The sequence below is a fragment of the Lampris incognitus genome, chromosome 20, assembly GCF_029633865.1.
Source record: "Lampris incognitus isolate fLamInc1 chromosome 20, fLamInc1.hap2, whole genome shotgun sequence".
Classification (NCBI taxonomy): Eukaryota; Metazoa; Chordata; class Actinopteri; order Lampriformes; family Lampridae; genus Lampris; species Lampris incognitus.
The window spans coordinates 31,048,108-31,070,622 of record NC_079230.1 but is presented as its reverse complement, the minus strand read 5'-3'; the positions used below and the strand labels follow the sequence as shown (position 1 = coordinate 31,070,622).

General features: G+C 50.0%; 1 protein-coding gene across 1 annotated transcript in view; it reads right to left on the bottom strand.

Annotated features, from left to right (window-relative positions):
• Nucleotides 1-22,515, bottom strand: part of adam19a (ADAM metallopeptidase domain 19a) — a 216,032-nt gene that overhangs the window by 106,850 nt on the left and 86,667 nt on the right. The window contains exon 3 of the mRNA XM_056300048.1: nucleotides 13,984-14,060. Within this exon, the coding sequence (XP_056156023.1) occupies nucleotides 13,984-14,060 (77 nt within the window). The remainder of the gene's footprint in view (nucleotides 1-13,983; nucleotides 14,061-22,515) is intronic.

Here is a 22,515-nt window from a genome sequence, read left to right as displayed (position 1 = left end):
TTCTGTTTTGTTACATATATCTGAAAGTTACTGAATACATATTCTGTTTTGTTACACATATCTGAAAGTTACTGAATACATATTCTGTTTTGTTACACATATCTGAAAGTTACTGCATAAGAATTCTGTTTTGTTAACTATATCTAAGTTACAACTGAAAGCTCTTATTTTTGCCCCAAAGAGTGAATAAATGCTATAATGCAATTTAAAATGCAGTTTCTACTGTTTCTATCAAATTGCAACCCCCCTCCCCCAAGATCAGGTGGAGGGGTCCTCAGGGTAGATCAGAAACACGCAGGGGGTCCAGGACCCCAAAAAGATTGAGAACCACTGATCTAAGTGACCTCTTCAGTGTCGGACTCAGACTGAAACTGAAGCGGGTTTCTCTGAAGGTGACGTCGTGTCCAGAGGAACTGGTTCACCCCTCTTTCTTTGTATTTCAGCCAGTGCTCATCTTTTTTGTGTCTTCCCATTTGTCATGCAAATCTGTCGACGTTTCATTTCCTCTTTTCCCGGGGGCTCGGCATCAACTTTTGCAAGACTGCTTTGGTTCAGTAAAGACAGAAAAAGGATTACTCTTAAGGGTTCGTTTATTCCCTGAACACAAAAAAACAATCGTTCAATTCCCCCCTCCCCCCTTTTTTTCAAGCCGTCCCGGTCGCTGCTCCGCCTCCTCTGCAGCCTACCACATGCCTCCTCCGAATCGCCAGCAGCTTCTTTTCCCCTGACAGCGAGGAGTTTCACCGGGGGGACGCAGTGCGTGGTTGGATCACGCTATTCCCCCCCCAGTTCCTCCTCCCCCCCCCGAACAGGCGCCCCAAGGAGGTGCTAGTGCAGCGATCAGGACACGCCCACATCCGCCTTCCCACCCGCAGACACGGCCAATTGTGTCTGACCAAGCCGGAGGTAACAGGGGGATTCGAACCGGCGATTCCTGTGTTGGTAGACAACGGAATAGACCGCTACGCTACCCGGACACCCTCCCAGACAATCAGTCCACTGGTGTGTGTGTTTGTGTATGTATGTGACATGACGTCACTGTGGTGGTGTGCTTGTTTTATGCACTCTGATAGTTGTACCAGGGCCGAAATTGTGTTCTGCTTAATAGGGCTGAAAAGGATGTTATGCAAACACACCTATCAACAGCTTCAAGAAAAGATAAATGGCTCAATGCTTAATGAGGCCAAATTAGGGGGGGGGTATAATTGAACATTTGTGCATCTCTGAGATGTCGTTCGGCGTCACACAAAGACTTGACGCAAGAGAGGAAAGAGGAAATTCATCAAATGGGTAGGGAAGGTTGAGCACTGCTCCCAGCTGGAACAGAGGTGATAAGGCAAAAAAAAAAAAGCTAGTGGACTGGCTGGGGGTAGGAGGTGGGGTGTGTGGGGGGGGGGCAGTTCTCATATAGCAGCATTAAAGCACCGCTAGCTTTTCTATTGTATGTAGGCTGGTGTTTCCCAACCCAATCCTCCAGCACACGCTGGTCCTGCAAATGTTCTTTTTAACCCTTAATTGATAGGCCTCAATCAATTAACTCTTAATTATGTCAGATATGGCACACTTGACATAATTAGTGCTGTAATACAACCGGTTGAGTAACCAAAAGCAGATCTACCGATACAGGATTACGGTGAAAACTTGCAGGGCAGGGGGTACTCGAGGAGTGGAACGGGAAGCACTGGCCAGTCTAACAGCGAAGGGGGTGCTAGCTAAAGGGGTAGAATACCCCGCTGAAACATACCCCTGGCAGTGCTGGAGCTAATGCGATAACCTGCCGCTCCCTGCTCTTCCCAGGGGCATCTGGAAACACAGACAGCTGGGGCATGGCGAGGGGCTGTGATTAAAGACTACAAACTCAATCAAGTCAAACGATGAACACTCCAGCAGAGGAAGCGAGAAAAGCTGCAACAAACCCTGGTCCATACCGAGTCTCCTAGAAACCCTACCAAGCTACGGCAGCATCCGATAACAGCAGCACACAGCGGAGGAGGTCATGGCAGTAATATTATGAGATATAAGCCGACATGCTGCCACAGGAAGTGATCAAGAGCATCGCCACGCGCATGAAATTCAGCCACTCTTGGCCGACAGGAGCGCTACCTCTACCCAAATGTTCCTGGGACCCAGGTTTAGTATCACCTCCTAACCAAGGCCTGCATTTGGTTGCCCATAGTTACCCGTAGAAACCATTTCTGAACTCATGAACTTGGTTTGACGCCATGGCACGCCTACGCAAGTTGCAATTATGGAACGACGCCATCAGTGGTGTATAAACGTGGGCTTCTTGGAAGGTATTACCAACACTTGTCAGGAATCAGGAACACCTTATCTGTCTTTTTTTTCCCATGTACTTGCACACATGAAAGGAAACGAAATATTGCTTCCTCCAGCCCACAGCAGTGCAACACAAAGACAGAAACACATATCCAAAAACTACGAGAACTACAAGAACGCCTACATACCCAAACTAAACAAAGAGTCACCGTCCAGGAGAACGAGCGCCAGCCAGGATGACTGCCGGTCTGCATGGGCTAGCAGTTAGCTTAGCCTGCCCCGCTTCCGCATCCTGTCAGACCGCCCTCGGTGTTTCCTCTTCGGGCACAGCTCCGGGCCGGGCCGTGGTCCCTGGGGCCCACAGGACGCGGCAGACCAGGCTCCCTCAGCCGATCCAGTGCCAGCTCTCCCAGCCGTCAAACAAAGACACAAACTCAGACGCAAACGTGGACAAAGACGCTACATGGACGGTACTGGGTGAGGCCGCTGCAAACGTGAGTTCACGCCGGCATCTGCCCACACTGGAAGCAGCGTCGAACATCTCTGCCATTTTTCTTGTGTTGACAATATTAGTCCATAAACCCTATACATACATATTGATAGCGCTTCTCAATATGGTTTTGCAGGCTGCATTGTTTGCCAGCGTGCAACATAACAGAACCCTTCCCTCCAAGCACAGGCAGCCAGGAATAAGAGCTAACCTAATGTAACCTGTTATTTTCTTGCCCGGTGCGGGATTCGATACGGGGTGTACTGCACCACAAGGCGACATCACTAACCGCTCGGCTAAAGGGTCAGACCCGTTAGCTAGGGGCTAACGTGTCTTATTAGTAGTTTACAGTCGTCACCCTCTCCCGGAAGCGCGCCCTCGCGCTTTGTTATTCCCGCGCTCCGAAGAGACTTCCGAGGATCTGCACACTTCCGGATCCCACCGCTGCCACCAATGTAACCGAGGGTTTGTAGATGTCGCCTATACTGTATGAAACTATAAAATAACAAATACGGAGGTTCCACTTTCACACGAGGACCACTTTATTTGGATTCTTCCCCCAACAGAACTCCACAGCAACAACGCTGCGTACAGCACTTCCGCTCTCTCTTCGGCCTTCAAAATAAGAGCTCAAGGCATATACTGTGGCAACAGCTTATAACAGGAACTTAAAATCACTAACAGGCAAGACCAGAAAAATAGGTTACATTAGCAAGCAAATTTCCCAGCTAACCTCCATCTGACAGTATGCTACAGTCATACTGCTTTGCCAGGACAGCTGAGATTGTCTGCATTTACCAGCCCACCTATAATAGAAATAGAGTAGAATACTACACAATACTACACAAATGAAAGTTACTCTGCACTCAACCCATATTAGCTGTGTAGCTAGGAGCAGTGGGCAGCCACCGTGCCGCGCCCAGGGACCAACTCCAGTTATTTTTCCTGTTGCCTCGCTCAGGGGCACAGACAGGAAGGAGTATTAACCCTAACATGCATGTCTTTTTGATGGGGGGGGGGGGGGACCGGAGCACCCGGAGAAAATCCACGCAGACACGGGGAGAACATGCAAACTCCACACAGAGAGGACCTGGGTTCGAACCCGGGACCTTCTTGCTGGGCCACCGCGCCGCCCATAATTGGCCCCAACGCCTGCTCGTGGATTGTCATCCAGCGGCGAAGTGTGCTGTTCTCTCCTTATTGGCTCGTCAAGACACAAAAGTTAAGGTCAGATCTTAAATTCAAGCATGATGTGTAGCCTCGCGTCGTGGCGTCACGTGAACCAGGAGACACCTCACCGATGTGGACACACGTGTTTCTGACGGGTTATGGTTTGGAGGGTTAAAGGTGCATCAAGGGGGTCCGGAAATGACTTATCACGCCAGTAACTGCTGGCGTTAAAGGAGAATAGTGAGACGACGTCGATTCAAGTCAGTTCCGTCTGCATGGCCCAACATCGCAAATCACAAATCTACAGCAACACAACATCCTGTCCTTAAACCCTCACATCGGATAAGGAGCAACGCCCTAAAAAAAAAACCTTTAACAGGGAGAAAAGAACAGGGAGAAACCTCGGGGAGAGCAACGGAGGAGGATCTCTCTCCCAAGACGCACAACATGCAATGGATGATGTGGTTACACAACTGACACAGTAAACACTGAAAGACGATAACAGAATCATGGCGGACTTATAAAATCTATGAAGAGATGATGAGCAGAACGCCAAGCAGGGGTGGGGCTCGGACCCGGCCTTGGTGTCTGTCTCGGTTATTCAGTTCAGAAGGTCAAGTTTTCTTGGACGAGAGTCTGCAGGGAGACCATCGCCATGGCGAACAACCGCACACATGCACCGAGTCTCAGGGAAGTGTGCGTGTCTTTTGGTGTGTGTGTGCGTGTGCACTCGCATGCAAATCTGTGTGTGTCGTGCGTGGGAATGTGCGCCTCGGCCAGACGGCGGAGTGGAGCTTCGCAGCGTTCCGGAGCAGCACAGCTGCTCCGGCTTCCCCAAAGACAGGACTTCCGCAGAGCTGTGCGGGGTCTGCAGGGCCTCCTTTGGCCGGACTCGAACCTATCCATCACTCCCACCACCTGTTCTCCGACAGCGGCGCTGTATCCCCACCCTGCTTTCCAGCTACTTGCCCCAGTAGGCCTGCTCTTCACGGCAGCCCTGAGAGCTTTCACCACATGGCCGAGGGAGGTAGTCCAACGCCGCTGCAGCTCGCCTGCTCGTTCCCACACTTCGTCTGTCCTATAAAGGACAGTTTCTCCCCTGCTGCGGCCTACACCTCCTCCTCCTCCTCCTCCTCCTCGTTAGCTCACACGCTGCCTTCATCACGTTATCTTGCTAAGCGGACTCGCGGTTTCTGACACGGGCCTCTGGAGCTGCCAGTCCTCCGCGGAGCCGACGCCCCGAGCCGCATTACAGCAGATTAACAGAACAAAGCTCGTTACTGATTTTAATCACAATTAAAGTGGAGACACCACAGGGCCACAGTTCAGCCACACTGGCTCTCAGAAGAAACACAAATCAATCAGGCGCTCGGATTATAAACAGCGCTTATAAACCACTTAACAATTACCCCTCCCTTTACACTTTCTGAACAATCACCCCTCCCTTTACACTTCCTTAACAATCACCCCTCCCTTTACACTTCCTTAACAATCACCCCTCCCTTTACACTTCCTTAACAATTACCCCTCCCTTTACACTTTCTTAACAATCACCCCTCCCTTTACACTTCCTTAACAATTACGCCTCCCTTTACACTTCCTTAACAATCACCCCTCCCTTTACACTTTCTTAGCAATCACCGCTCCCTTTACACTTCCTTAACAATCACCCCTCCCTTTACACTTCCTTAACAATCACCCCTCGCTTTACACTTCCTTAACAATCACCCCTCGCTTTACACTTCCTTAACAATCACCCCTCCCTTTACACTTTCTTAACAATCACCCCTCCCTTTACACTTTCTGAACAATTACCCCTCCCTTTACACTTTCTTAGCAATCACCCCTCCCTTTACACTTCCTTAACAATTACCCCTCCCTTTACGCTTTCTGAACAATTACCCCTCCCTTTACACTTTCTTAACAATCACCCCTCCCTTTACGCTTTCTGAACAATTACCCCTCCCTTTACGCTTTCTGAACAATTACCCCTCCCTTTACACTTAACAATCACCCCTCCCTTTACACTGTCTTTTTCCACAGTGGAGCTTCCACACCACCAGTGGTAGTTACCCCCAGTCCCCTGGAGGAGCATGCCGGCTTCAGCCGTACTGGATACTTCTGCAAAGGTTCATCCTAATGTGGATTAACAGGCATGTATTGGCCAATTACACCCAGATCCAGATCCAGACCCAGATCCAGATCCAGATCCAGACCCAGATTCAGATCCAGACCCAGATCCAGATCCAGATCCAGACCCAGACCCAGATCCAGAGTGCACAGATGTTTATCGAGGCCTTTCATATCATGAAGTTCACATCTAAATCCAGTGTGTGTGTGTGTGTGTGTGTGTGTGTGTGTGTGTGTGTGTGTGTGTGTGTGTGTGTGTGTGTGTGTGTGTGTGTGTGTGTGTGTGTGTGTGTGTGTGTGTGTGTGTGTGTGTGTGTGTGAAAGAGCAGTAGAGCTGCTGAGCGGCAGCGGCCAGTCCAAACTAATTGAGTGGCCGATTGTTTTGAAGTTATTTACGTTGAATATTTGATGATCTCCCAGTCAGAGCCTTATTAAAGATTTAATCTTCCATTAATCTCCCACAATTTATTTTCCCAGCTTCACAAACTACACCTGACACACACACACACACACACACACATAAATGCATACACACATACAGACGAGAGAGGTGGGGGGGGGGGCGAGAGAAAGAGAGAGAGAGGGGGAGAGAGGGAGACCGAGGGGCGGGGGGATACATCTTTGTTAATAACGTTTGGAAGGTCGTTAAATCAGCATAAGCGTTTCTAATTCCACGACCTTTCACCCTTGGGAAGAGTGGGACTGTACCAATCACACTCGGCCAACAGCCCCGGCAGCTGCCCTGAGGTTCTCCAGACACACACGGCTTGCCGTTTGCTGCTCAGACCGCCGAGGCACCAGACCGGGGAAACAAAACAAGGCCTGCATGGCTAAGCTGGTGCTTGACTCATCCAGAAGGATCTGCAGCGCTCTCCGTATCACATGTCCGCCCTGGGTCGTCTGAGCCACAACAGACTTGCAGAGCCTTACGTCAGCTCGGCGGTCTGGCCGGGCCCCCGTGTCACGTCTAAGGCTCCGAATCTGTTTTGGAGTCAACCCCCCACCCTGTCCCGCTGCTCTTCTTCTCCCTCTATCAGGCATGCTCCAGGCTCATCCTAGTGGGAGAGAGCCGCTGATAAAAATAAAAACTAGTCCCCAGTAACATTTCCAGTAATGCCCCCTCCTCCCCCTCCCCCTCCCCCTACAAGGAGAGTGCCAAGTTTCTGCAGACCTCCTCTCCCGCTCGCTTTCTCCTTCTTTCTCTCACCGACCTACTTTCAGTGGTCCGGGCCAAACCTCTGGTGGGGCTTAATTCTGGGTTAAAAAAACTACTGGTCCTGCCAAGTTTATGTCCTACATACTGACGGAGAGGCTGGAGGCCCGGATGCACCAGGCGACTCTCCCGCTCAGACACCAGCGTCTGAATCCACCACCGTCCCACCGTCCCGCCTTGTTTTCCTGCTTGTCTGTCTGCTTGTTTTTGCATCAGGTCTTTCGCCGGTCCGGTCAGCCAAGGGAAGGGTCGGTTTCCAGGCAACTGAAATCATATATCGGCGCCACGTTTGCCTTTCTGGATTTGATTGGTTTCTTGAAACCCGTTGAGCATACCCACAGCATCTGTTCAATGAAGTACGTGTCACCAACTCGAAGCCTGGTGCTTCTTAATCGAAGGATATCAAACCTCGGCATCTTTTGACGAACGTCACGCATTCCTCTCGGAGATAAACTACAAACGTCTCCCTTGCAGCGGCCCTCCTTATCGCAACACCAAGCATCGCCGCAAAGCCACAATCCACGTTGCGTAATCCAAGAGGTCTGGCCTTGAGGCAACCACAAGAGGTGTTCTACAGGCCTCCGTCCCCTCCACCGCCGGGGTTCACGGGAATGTTAAACGCTCCACCTTATGAGTCGCAGCACGTCTCCAGCTGATGGGAAGGAGACAGGGAGCTGAACAGGCCTTGATGCTATCGCAGGAGGAGCGTAACCTCTGTTGGCCTTCAGCCGTGTTCCTCCAGCCTCCGCGGAGCTGGCTGCTAATTCTGATTAGCCTCGCTTCTCTATTGTGCCGCGAGGAGTGTCAGTGACACTCCCTGCCTCCACGCCGCTGCAGCGAGTGAAAGCGAGCCGACCAGGCGACGGCGTGGCTTCCTTGCTTTACGTGCTGGAGTAACTCTGGCGTTGCGTAGAGCCTACATCTGAAGACGAGGCTGAGATGACTGTCCTGAAGAGCCCTCCAAAGCTCTGTGGTAGAAATCAGTAGATGTCATCACATATTCTATGCTGTGCCGCTATGGAAGCACCATTTGTACGTTGTTATTTGTACTTTTTCCTTCAAACCGAACAAAAAGTAAATCAGAAGTGATGACCGGCACCGAGAACTTAGAACCTACGCTACTTGCCCTCTCACAACCCCAAAGGGCACAACTTCTTTACTCTTCACACAGACATCTGAGCCACTTCCATGGGAAAATTCACAGATTCTCAACCTTATCCCTATCTGTCTGTAACAGGGACACCACATGTCTGTCTGTCTGTAACAGGGATAGCACATGTCTGTCTGTCTGTCTGTAACAGGGACAGTACATGTCTGTCTGTCTGTAACAGGGACAGCACATGTCTGTCTGTCTGTAACAGGGACAGTACATGTCTGTCTGTCTGTAACAGGGATAGCACATGTCTGTCTGTCTGTAACAGGGACAGCACATGTCTGTCTGTCTGTCTGTAAAAGGGACAGCGCATGTCTGTCTGTCTGTAACAGGGACAGCACATGTCTGTCTGTCTGTAACAGGGACAGCACATGTCTGTCTGTCTGTAACAGGGATAGCATATGTCTGTCTGTCTGTAACAGGGACAGCACATGTCTTTCTGTCTGTAACATGGATAGCACATGTCTGTCTGTCTGTAACAGGGACAGCACTTGTCTGTCTGTCTGTAACAGGGATAGCACATGTCTGTCTGTCTGTCTGTAACAGGGATAGCATATGTCTGTCTGTCTGTAACAGGGACAGCACATGTCTTTCTGTCTGTAACATGGATAGCACATGTCTGTCTGTCTGTAACAGGGACAGCACTTGTCTGTCTGTCTGTAACAGGGATAGCATATGTCTGTCTGTCTGTCTGTAACAGGGACAGTACATGTCTGTCTGTCTGTAACAGGGACAGCACATGTCTGTCTGTCTGTAACAGGGACAGCACATGTCTGTCTGTCTGTCTGTAACAGGGACAGTACATGTCTGTCTGTCTGTAACAGGGACAGCACATGTCTGTCTGTCTGTAACAGGGACAGTACATGTCTGTCTGTCTGTAACAGGGATAGCACATGTCTGTCTGTCTGTAACAGGGACAGCACATGTCTGTCTGTCTGTCTGTAAAAGGGACAGCGCATGTCTGTCTGTCTGTAACAGGGACAGCACATGTCTGTCTGTCTGTAACAGGGACAGCACATGTCTGTCTGTCTGTAACAGGGATAGCATATGTCTGTCTGTCTGTAACAGGGACAGCACTTGTCTGTCTGTCTGTAACAGGGATAGCATATGTCTGTCTGTCTGTAACAGGGACAGCACATGTCTGTCTGTCTGTAACAGGGATAGCACATGTCTGTCTGTCTGTAACAGGGATAGCACATGTCTGTCTGTCTGTAACAGGGACAGCACATGTCTGTCTGTCTGTCTGTAAAAGGGACAGCGCATGTCTGTCTGTCTGTAACAGGGACAGCACATGTCTGTCTGTCTGTAACAGGGACAGCACATGTCTGTCTGTCTGTAACATGGATAGCACATGTCTGTCTGTCTGTAACAGGGACAGCACATGTCTGTCTGTCTGTAACAGGGATAGCACATGTCTGTCTGTCTGTCTGTAACAGGGACAGTAAATGTCTGTCTGTCTGTCTGTAACAGGGACCCCACATGTCTGTCTGTCTGTCTGTCTGTAACAGGGACAGCACATGTCTGTCTGTCTGTAACAGGCAGAGGTGGAAAAACCCGGTCCAGAAAGTAAAAACCCTAACTGTGTCTTTACTCCACCCATGTACTAAACCATCAGATTGCACTGACTAGTTTCCCAAATTAGCTGGTTTAATACATGGATGGAGTAAAGACATGGTTAGGGTTTTTACTTTCTGGACCGGGTTTTTCCACCTCTGGTAACAGGGACAGCACATGTCTGTCTGTCTGTAACAGGGATAGCATATGTCTGTCTGTCTGTAACAGGGACACCACATGTCTGTCTGTCTGTAACAGGGACACCACATGTCTGTCTGTCTGTAACAGGGATGGCACATCTGTCTGTCTGTAACAGGGATAGCACATGTCTGTCTGTCTGTCTGTAACAGGGATGGCACATGTCTGTCTGTCTGTCTGTAACAGGGATGGCACATGTCTGTCTGTCTGTCTGTAACAGGGATGGCACATCTGTCTGTCTGTAACAGGGATAGCACATGTCTGTCTGTCTGTCTGTAACAGGGACAGCACATGTCTGTCTGTCTGTAACAGGGATAGCACATGTCTGTTTGTCTGTCTGTAACAGGGACAGCACATGTCTGTCTGTCTGTCTGTCTATAACAGGGACAGCACATGTCTGTCTGTCTGTCTGTAACAGGGACAGCACATGTCTGTCTGTCTGTCTGTCTGTCTGTCTGTAACAGGGACAGCACATGTCTGTCTGTCTGTCTGTAACAGGGACAGCACATGTCTGTCTGTCTGTCTGTCTATAACAGGGACAGCACATGTCTGTCTGTCTGTCTGTCTATAACAGGGACAGCACATGTCTGTCTGTCTGTCTGTCTATAACAGGGACAGCACATGTCTGTCTGTCTGTAACAGGGATAGCACATGTCTGTCTGTCTGTAACAGGGACAGCACATGTCTGTCTGTCTGTCTGTCTGTCTATAACAGGGACAGCACATGTCTGTCTGTCTGTCTGTAACAGGGACACCACATGTCTGTCTTTCTGTCTGTCTATAACAGGGACAGCACATGTCTGTCTGTCTGTCTGTCTGTCTATAACAGGGACAGCACATGTCTGTCTGTCTGTAACAGGGACAGCACATGTCTGTCTGTCTGTCTGTCTGTAACAGGGACAGCACATGTCTGTCTGTCTGTCTGTCTATAACAGGGACAGCACATGTCTGTCTGTCTGTAACAGGGACAGCACATGTCTGTCTGTCTGTCTGTAACAGGGACACCACATGTCTGTCTGTTTGTAACAGGGACAGCACATGTCTGTCTGTCTGTCTGTAACAGGGACACCACATGTCTGTCTGTTTGTAACAGGGACAGCACATGTCTGTCTGTCTGTCTGTCTGTAACAGGGACAGCACATGTCTGTCTGTCTGTCTGTAACAGGGACAGCACATGTCTGTCTGTCTGTAACAGGGATAGCACATGTCTGTCTGTCTGTAACAGGGATAGCACATGTCTGTCTGTCTGTAACAGGGACAGCACATGTCTGTCTGTCTGTCTGTAACAGGGACACCACATGTCTGTCTGTCTGTCTGTAACAGGGACAGCACATGTCTGTCTGTCTGTCTGTAACAGGGACAGCACATGTCTGTCTGTCTGTAACAGGGACAGCACATGTCTGTCTGTCTGTCTGTAACAGGGACAGCACATGAACCACCTGCAGGTGTTCCCAGCTGTTTCTGCATCTCTGGTGTGGCAGTTAAACAAAGTTTTTGGGGTGTTTTTGTGGCCGCCAAGTGATGAGTTGTGATGAGCTGTGATGAGTTGTGACGAGTTGTGACGAGTTGTGACATCGCTTGGCAGGTTTCTACTCTAGACATGCTGTTCAAAACACACATCCTCGGGGGCGTCCGGGTGGCGTAGCGGTCTGTTCCGTTGCCTACCGACATGGGGATCGCCGGTTCGAATCCCCGTGTTACCTCTGGCTTGGTCGAGCGTCCCTACAGACACAATTGGCCGTGTCTGCGGGTGGGAAGCCGGATGTGGGTATGTGTCCTGGTCGCTGCACTAGCGCCTCCTCTGGTCGGTCAGGACGCCTGTCCTGGGGGAGTGGGGGGAATAGCGTGACCCTCCCACGCGCTACGTCTCCCTGGTGAAACTCCTCACTGTCAGGTGAAAAGAAGCGGCTGGCGACTCCACATGTATGGGAGGAGGCATGTGGTAGTCTGCAGCCCTCCCAATTACCCCACTCGGGGTAATTGGGCGGATACAATTGGGGGGGGAAAAGGTGGTGGGGGGAGGGGAACACACACTTCCTCGTTCTCTGGGCTCAGCAACGTTTCCGTTGGTGGAAATGATGTCCCACAACAGTCGCGCTGAGGAGTTATGGACGACGATACAGAAACCTGTGTGCAATGCATTCTGGTCCATGTAGGCGCTGCGGGGAAAGACTCCGCGAGCAGGACAACGCTGGTTTCTCTGTCAGTGTAGTACACAGTGAGGATTTTATTATTTACTCATCGAACCTGATCGCACTCACACAACCATCCAGCAAACTTCCCTCCAAGAAGAAACAAAAGAGTGTTGTCTGTGGAGCCACGCCACGCCACGCCACGCCGCGCCACGCCACGCCACGCCTGCTGGGGCGTTTAGTACCCAGCCTTCATCCATATCCCGGGGCGAAGCCATCCAGCCTGTAATACACGTTTAAGAGGTGGCAGCATATAGTAACCTTGAGCTCCAGCAGTAAAACACAGGGCGTATTGATTGGTCTGCAGAGGAAGAGAGACAAGGTAATGGGAAGGCAGCACGGGGTGAGGCGGCACACATACGGACTGGCTCGGTGTCTCCTCCTGAGCAGCTACACTTTCTCTCTCTCTCCCGCTCTTTTCTCTCTTAATCGTGGGCCGCCTGTCTTCTCCTCTATTAATCCCCCTGACTCCGACGGATAACAGCTGTGCTGCTGTTGCTTTTAGCACTAACACCGCCGGGATTTCACTCCTACCTAAAACGACCACGGGCGGTCAAAATGACGGCCGGGTTTTTAAACTCTGTGTTGTGTCAAGATAAATACCCAGCTGAGCTATTAATGCATTACATGTGTTAGTATGTCTGTTATGAAACTAACTGACACCAAAATTAATATATATATTTTTTTATAAATGTATTTCTAGTTTTTCCCCTTGTCCCACCCGATTAACCCCGATGGCATACGGCCGGAACCCCTGTGGAACCACTCCCCTGGCTCACGTTTCCACAGGAAGGAGATAGGCGTAACACCAGCTTCCTTCCAACTCGTGTCGGCTGCTCTCGCTACTTTACACGCTGAAGCCTCCTCGCATGGATTGCATCACCTTCAGGCCGCGAAGGAGGCGTAGGCAGAATGCTTTCGGTTGCTTGGCTGCAGGCGCCTGGATGGGCCAGAGGGGTCGCTGGAGAACGACGAGTCCCCGAACACTACACCGATCTACACCCTCGGGTAAGGGTGGCTTAATGAAGGCCTCACCCCGTGGACGCTCTGGCCGGGACCGGTTACGGCCAGTCTGGGATACGAACCTCCCAGCCACGTGACGAGCGGGCTGCAAGAAGGGCGGTTTATTCCGCTCGGCCACCAGGGCGGCACCAAAATTAATATTTTAACAAATACAATAGCATTTTTCAAACAATTTAAAACGGCCGCTATCCAGTGCCTGTAAATACTGCAGCGCCTCGGTGGTAGTCATGGTGCGTCTGTAACCAGACCTATTTCTCCGCACTGGAGGGCGCTAGTGTGTTTCTAGGACAGAGCAATGAACTCCATGAAGGAAATGACGCGACCAACACACGTCATAAATAGTCACATGACGCAAATGACAAGCGGTCATGATCGTTCTAGGTAGAGCTGATCCTAACCTCGTTTTCTTGTGCAATTGATCTAAAACTCATGTCAATGCAAATATGTGCAATTTCAGGAGCATCCAGGGAGCGGCAGGTCTGTATCTTTTTTTTCCCACAAAGTTATCAAACTTTGAAAATCCAAAACCGTCAAAATGACGGCCTTGGTTGTTCTAAAGACGTCACTCGCGAAGGAATACTTACTGGTTCCGTTCCACTTGTAGCACCAGTTGCAGGTCTTTGGACGACAGTAGTATTTTCCCTCTCTCTGGGTACTGTTCCTGCAAGGGACGGGAGAGAAACGGTCAGGTCACTGAACTGAACACTGCTTGGTGAGGACACGCGCGAGTAACCGCTGCATATTTACAAGCAACGCTTAACAAATCACCGGTCTGGTATCACTTCGTCACGTGATTCTAGACCTGTGTTTTTTAACCGTGTGATGCGTGAACATTTCCAAGATAAAAGCTCCAAAACCAATGCTGTCTGCAGCATAAAGCATGGAACTGCATGATGAAATGCATGGCATCAGTCGGTTTGGAAACATTCTTACACTTTAAATATCACTTTACAACACCCAACTGCTGAAGTCATAATCAATTAATAGAATCAACAATTATTAGCAGCCAAATAAATGAGTGATTCTACTGCTTCGTCACTGCATGTAGACATAAGCTCTGAAAAAGACTAAAGTCCGCTGAATTGTGAAGTCCTCTGTTATGACATCATTGACTGGCTCATACTCCAGTTCAGCTGTGACTTAATAAAGTGTTTTATGTACATTCATAGTGACAATTCAAGGGTGTGCGTCGATCTGGAAGTTGTAACACTGAGGAAAAACAGCCATCTAATACCTGCACTTAAAAGCATCAGTAGGAGGTAAAACTGGTACTGAGAACGTTTCACGTTGGCTGTGAACATTCACAACCTAGCAGCACATTTTCACACGGGTCCCACAATCTTTTCCTCATGTTCAAATGAAACGCGCTTGTTTATGATCAGAGACACTCGTTTTATGATAGGTCACACTTAAGTAAAAGTGGTCTTTGTTTGTTTGGGGCTGCACATCACCACCGACGCTGTGGCTGCGGTAGATCAACCGAACCTATTCTGTGGGAAAAATAAAGAACTTCCTGATCCGACTAGTATGTTAGCAGGGACTTTTTTCTCATCTCATCTCATCTCATCTCATCTTCAGCCGCTTCTCCGGGGTCGGGTGGCGGTGGCAGCAAGCCAAGTAGGACACTCCAGACGTCCCTCTCCCCAGCAACGCCCTCCAGCTCCTCCTGGGGGATCCCAAGGCGTTCCCAGGCCAGCTTGGACATGTAGTCCCTCCAGCGAGATCTGGGTCTACCCCGGGGTCTCCTCCCAGTTGGAGGTGCCTGGTAAACCTCCAAAGGAAGGTGCCCAGGAGGCATCCTAATCAGATGCCCGAACCACCTCAACTGCCTCCATTCAATGCAAAGGAGCAGCGGCTCTACTCCGAGCTCCTCACCCTATCTCTAAGGCTGAGCCCAGACACCCTACGGAGGAAACTCATTTCAGCCGCTTGTATCCTCGATCTCACCCTTTCGGTCACTACCCAAAGCTCATGACCACAGGTGAGGGTTGGAACGAAGACTGACTGGTAAATTGAGCTTTGTCTTCCGGCTCAGCTCCCTCCTCACCACAACGGTCCGGTGCAACATCCACGTTACTGCTGATGCTGCACCAATCCGCCTGTCAGTCTCCCGCTCCATCCTACCCTCACTCGTGAACAAGACCCCGAGATACGTGAACTCTTTCACTTGAGGCAACAACTCATCCCCATATATATACGTATATATATTTCTTTTTTCAATCGCCTATATACTTTAATGATCCCTATAGGGAAATTAAGCTCTGCGTTCAACCCATCCCAGCTGTGAAGCTAGGAGCAGGGGGCAGCTGCCGAACATCACCCGGGGACCAACTTCAGTTCGTCTTGCCATGCCTCGGTCAGGGGCACAGACGGGAGTATTAACCCCAACATGCATGTCTTTTTTGATGGTGGAGGAAACCGGACCACTCAGAGAAAACCCACCATAGACACGGGCAGAACATGCAAACTCCACACAGAGGACGACCTGGGATGACCCCCAAGGTTGGACAACCCCGGGGTTCGAACCCAAGACCTTCTTGTTATGAGGCAACAGCGCTAACCGCTGCGCCACCGACAATTTATATGTTACTACTGTAGCGAATTCAGGGGGCAGCCGGGAAGTGAACCTGGGTCACCCGCACCACGGGCGACTGCGCTAACCAGTCAACAAAAGGGTCCAATGATGAGCCAGAGACGACATGTTTGATGTGAACACGTGGCTGTCAGAGGACAGGCTGCGCTGACAGATCAGGACAGTGAAGGAATGTACAGTCTCTCACGTGGAATCTCTCCCAACCAGCTGCTGTGTCACAAGGAAACACCAGTAAACCCTCCACGCCTCCCCTCCTTCCCCCACTTATCCAACGTCTAAGGCCTCCCCTCGGTTACGGGTGACACCTAAGTGTTCCCGTGCAGTCAAAAGAGAGAAAACCCTGGAGTCCTGGACGTACAAGTCCAACGCTGAACACGGGGGCATGGTTTGGAATGTTGCTTGTCCATTAGAGCTGGCCGAGTGTAAAGAGGGTTTTTTTCCCCCCATTACAGCGTAAACATCAGGAGGGAATACTTCAGGCAGAGCCCCCCCCCACCCCCCACCCACCCTTCCCCAATCCTACAACCTTATCTCATCTGTATTCAGCCGTCTTCGTCTCCCATCTCCGAGGGAGCAAGCTCAAATCAAAACAGCCTGGTGCACATCTGAAGAACATTCTTTCCTGAAGCATCACGGGCCATCTCTGCTCTGATCAGCGTAACACGGTCACAGAACGGTCTACTTATTACCTATGTTGCTTGCTTCTTCTCCTGAGGTTTTCTTCCTTTATGTGTTACCTTTTTCCCACCTTCAGCTGAAGAACCACGACGAGCAAACACGTGGTCTCAGCAGAAAGGTCAGAAAGGAGTGACGAGAGAAGACGGAGAAAGCCCAAGAAGGGTGCGAAAGGTGAGAGAAAGAGGACAGATTGAAAGCTAGCAGTGCAAGGTCGGGAGGAGAAAAGGGGAGGGGGGGGTGGGAGAGGTTTGGGGGGGTGTGCTTGGAGGCGAGAGGAGGGAGATATATGTGTGAAGCAGAATGAAGGCACGACGAAGTGGAAACGGGGGAGGTCTTAGAGGGATGGATCAAGGGTATGAAATCAGACGGGCAGAAAGATTAAGAGGCCTCAACAGATAGTGCGTTACAAAAACCAAGCATCAGAGGCCCACCTAGTGAATGGGGATGAAGGGGGGCAACAAGAGGCACAGAGAGAGAGGGGGGGTGGGGGGGGGGCGGAGGGAGTAACAAGAGAAGACAAATCAATAGTAAGAATCTAGGGGGGCAAAAGGAGAAGAAAACAAGATGTAGAAGAAAGGAGCAGACCGCCGTTACGGTATCGGAAGCATCACTGATATCTATCTTCGTAATCCCAGCAAGGCTTGAGGTTGGGGATGGAAGGAGATGAGGAGAACAATACCACACAAACGGATGAGGCAGAACTCCAACCGATGGGGCCTCCTCGTGCGCTAGTGAAGCGGAGCTGCCACGGGCTCTTTAGACGGATCACAGCGTGTCTAATGAACATGCAGGGAATATGGTGACTGATCCTGACAATTGGCTCTCCCCTCCTGAGAGGCACCAATTATCATGCGAGGCGATACGCAATAATCATACCACGATTTGATAGGTGGAGTCTTCAGATCTCCGACTCGACTGTGGGCACAGGCAAAGACACTGGTTTAAGCTCAGTGTAAATACTCTACAGGGTCCTAATGCTGCGCTACGGGATGCCTTTGAATTTCAGCTGCAATTTCAGTATCAGCAGAAATGAGCACTTCTTTATACTGGTCAGTACAAGCTACTACTACTACTACTACTACTACTACTACTACTTTTGGCTGCTCCTGTTAGGAGTTGCCACAGCAGATCACCCGTTTCCATCTCTTCCTGTCCTCTGCATCTTCCTCCGTCACACCAGCCACCTGCATGTCCTTCCTCACCACATCGATAAACCTCCTCTTTGGCCTTCCTCTTCTCCTCTTCCCTGGCAGCTCCATATTCAGCATCCTGCTCCCAGTATACCCAGCATCTCTCCTCCACACATGTCCAAACCATCTCCATCTTGCCTCTCTTGCTTTGTCTCCAAACCGTCCAACCTGAGCTGTCCCTCTAATATACTGGTTCCTAATCCTGTCCTTCTTCATCACTCCCAACGTACATCTTAACATCTTCAACTCTGCCACCTCCAGCTCCTCCTCCTGTCTTTTCGTCAGTGCCATTGCGGAATCCCTCTTCCTGGAGCACCCATCTGCCCTGGATTGAGTACGGACACAACTCCTTATCCTGCACTGCCACAGGGATGTCCCCATTTGAAGACTCCTTAGGTTCCTTGGCTCTGTTCCCAGCCCAGGAAGAAAAAAAAACCACTGTCCCCTCTGTCCAGAGCCATCTCTGCTGTGGACGTAAGGTTTGGCGGGATACCTGCTCGGTCCTGCTCCGTTCAGTGGACCGCGACCGGCACTTCGCCAATCATCACTGGATCCCCAGAGGGTCTGGCTTTGTAGACACATGTCTTTGAAGACTGAATCTATAGAAAGCCTTCCCTCCATTATATTGGTTCATCGACAGTCTCATCAATCCCTCTTTTGTTAAACTCAAGTTGCCCCAGTCTGAGAATCCATCCCACCGTTCATGTTCGAGCTTTTGACATGGTTTACGGTTTTGTCATCACAGATCGTCTATGCCAAGGTGGGGCTTCCAAAGTGGTGATGATGGGTGAATGAGTGAGTGGGTGAGTGATTGAGCGAGCGAGCGAGCATGCAAGTGTGAGAGTGAGTGAGTGAGTGAGTGAGTGAGAGGGAGAGAGAGAGTGACTGAGCGAGCGAGAGAGCGAGCAAGTGAGTGAGTGAGTGAGTGAGTGAGTGAGTGAGTGAGGGAGCGAGCGAGTGAGAGAGAGTGAGAGAGAGAGAGTGAGTGAGTGAGAGAGAGAGAGAGAGAGAGAGTGAGAGAGAGAGTGACTGAGCGAGCGAGAGAGCGAGCAAGTGAGTGAGTGAGTGAGTGAGTGAGTGAGCGAGTGAGTGAGTGAGCGAGCGAGCGAGTGAGAGAGAGTGAGAGAGAGAGAGTGAGTGAGTGAGAGAGAGAGTGAGAGAGAGTGACTGAGCGAGCGAGAGAGCGAGCAAGTGAGTGAGTGAGTGAGTGAGTGAGTGAGCGAGTGAGCGAGTGAGTGAGTGAGTGAGCGAGTGAGAGAGAGTGAGTGAGTGAGTGAGTGAGAGAGAGTGAGAGAGAGAGAGAGTGAGTGAGTGAGTGAGTGAGTGAGTGAGTGAGAGAGAGTGAGAGAGAGAGAGAGTGAGTGAGTGAGAGGGAGTGAGTGAGTGAGTGAGAGGGAGTGAGTGAGTGAGTGCGTGAGTGAGTGAGCGAGCGAGTGAGTGAGAGAGAGTGAGAGAGAGTGAGTGAGTGAGTGAGTGAGTGAGAGTGAGAGAGTGAGCGAGCGAGTGAGTGAGAGAGAGTGAGAGAGAGAGAGAGTGAGAGGGAGTGAGTGAGTGAGTGAGTAGACCATTGGCAGTTTTCTCACACGTGCCACGTCTCCCTAGCTTGGTGAAACTAGGCCATGAAATTCGTTGGAGGAGCTGAAGTCATCTCCCGTGCAATTTCCCCCCATCAGTCAAGCGGCATGGTGAGGGCCAAGGAGGGTGTGAGTGGATGGATCTTATAGGAGCAGGCAATCATTCCTGAGACCTGAGAGAGGGCTTGGAGAGAGAGGGGGCTGATGCTGAAGAGGGTGGAGGAGAGCCGCGGAGGTGTGGGCGATGTAATGGATTTGTGGGAGGTGGGAGGGTGCCTAGAAGAGACGCCGAGCTCAGAATCACCCTGGAACGTGTGTGTGTGTGTGTGTGTGTGTGTGTGTGTGTGTGTGTGTGTGTGCGCGTGCATACTAAATGACATGAAGAGCCTCTATAATTAATCTATGTCAAGTGAGTGTCAGAGCAGCTAAAATTAAACAAGTCTCCTGGCACAGGCGGGGGAGCACATTGGCGAGGTAAAGGGGTGCTGTGGGGTACTTATTACCATTCCTTTCACTCCCCCCGACGAGCCAAAGTGGGGTGTCAACAGCGTTCAGTGTTGTGTTAGGCAGATAGAAGATGGAGGCCAGGTCTGATTATCTCAGTAACACACCCGTCAAGTCCCGGCTTGGTGTATTCAGACGTACGTTTAATGGTTGCAGAAGGCTCCACGGTAGCTGCAGAAAAAGGTGAGCATCACCTTCTGCACCTCCAACCCGGAGTCTGTAGTCCGCCGGTCAGCTGACAGACTACCTCCGTCCTGATCTGGAGAAGTTTGCAAATGTCCTTTTCATGTTGAGAACAAGTTGGAAGGTTTCCATCCACACGTGCATTTTCAGGTCGTTTCTGAAATGTTTACCGTCTGCATTAAAAGAGTAGAACAGAAAATAGAAAAAAAACCCCTCAACGTCCCTTTACCGGGCATGCATAAGCCTCTGGAGCCAGTAGCTTTAACACCACAACGACCGGGATGGCACTAAAACGACCATGGGCGGTCAAAATGACCGCCTACGGTTTTTAAACTCTATATCGTGTCAGGATAAATACCCAACTGAGATATTAATGCACTGCATATGTTAGTGTGTCTGTTGGGAAACGACTGACGCCAAAATTAACATTTTAACAACTGTAATACTACTGTTAAACTATTTAAACTGCAGAGAGACATGGTGGAACTTGAATAGCAAAATAGAAAAAGTGAAAATATGACCTGAAAAACAAAACGCAAAACACATGTTGCTAATCTAACAAACGTATCAAGGCCTATAACACGTGACATGTAAAAAAAAACTGAAAATAAATATTGAAGCAGTCCCAAACAATGACCGGAACTTCAAACCTCTATATTCTGTCAAGATGACGCAATTACTAGCAAATTACGAGCAGCCATTTTGACCGCTCATGGTCGTTTTAGGTAGATCTTATCGTAACTGCAACTGATCTAAAACTCATTTTAAGGCAAATTTATGCAATTTTAGGAGCACCCAGGGAGCGGCAGGTCTGTACCTCTTTTTTCCTCCCACGAAGTTATTAAACTATTAAAATCCACAACGGTCATGTTGACCGTCTGATCACATGAATGATCACAAGTCAGTGTTCTGGAAAAGCTCGATTTCCCCATCCACACCACATCCACACCACATCCATGCCACATCCATACCCACACCACAACAATACCACATCCACGCCACATCCACACCACAACAATACCACATCCACGCCACATCCATGCCACACCCACACCACATCCATGCCACATCCATGCCACATCCACACCACATCCACACCACATCCATGCCACATCCACACCACATCCACACCACAACAATACCACATCCACGCCACATCCATGCCACATCCACACCCACACCACAACAATACCACATCCACGCCACATCCATGCCACATCCACACCCACACCACAACAATACCACATCCACACCACATCCACACCACAACAATACCACATCCACGCCACATCCATGCCACACCCACACCACATCCATGCCACATCCATGCCAAATCCACACCACAACAATACCACATCCATGCCACATCCACACCCATACTACATCCACACCACATCCACACCACATCCATATTACATCCACACCAAATCCATAGCACATCCACACCACATCCATGCCACATCCACACCACATCCATGCCACATCTACACCACGTCCATAGCACATCCACACTATATCCACACCACATCCACACCACATCCATACTATATCCACACCACATCCATAGCACATTCACACCACATCCATACTACATCCACACCACATCCACACCACATCCACGCCACATCCATACCACATCCACACCACAGCCATACTACACCCACACCACATCCATGCCACATCCATACTACATCCACACCACATCCATACTACATCCCCACCACATCCATGCCACATCCACGCCACATCCATGCCACATCCATGCCACATCCCCACCACATCCACACCACATCCATGCCACAACCACACCACATCCACACCACATCCATGCCACATCCACACCACATCCATGCCACATCCACACCACATCACAACAGCAGACCGACGTGTTCATATTTAGCTGTTCTTGATAGCATTTTGAAAAGCTACGTTTTCAGTTGTCGCCACCTTGGTGTGGATGGAAGGTCAAAACAGAGGGGGGAAAAACAACAATTTTTAAATCCATCCATGTTAGTGTGGACCTGTCACAACAAATACCTAACCCAGGCCAGTCACCTTGGAGTAAAAGTGTACTGCTTCATGCTGTGTTACTCTGTGTATTAAACAGCCTGGTGTTGCTGCAGCAGCACAGATCATCACCACGTCTGTCTTTGATTTCTCACTGAGGGGACAACCCACGGGACTTTCAGAAGTGTTCTCCTATGTGAAATAAGCTCAGGTAATCCAGGCAAGCATGCTGTAATATTCTGTTATGCTGTAATAACTTTAGTATTAACATCTAGATTAAGAACTGGGAACTTTATATGAATAGAATGAAGAAGCAAAAACCTCACTGCAGTTTCAGCTGTTTTGCCAGCGTACAGCCATCAAACGACAGATGCTGTTAAAAGTCGA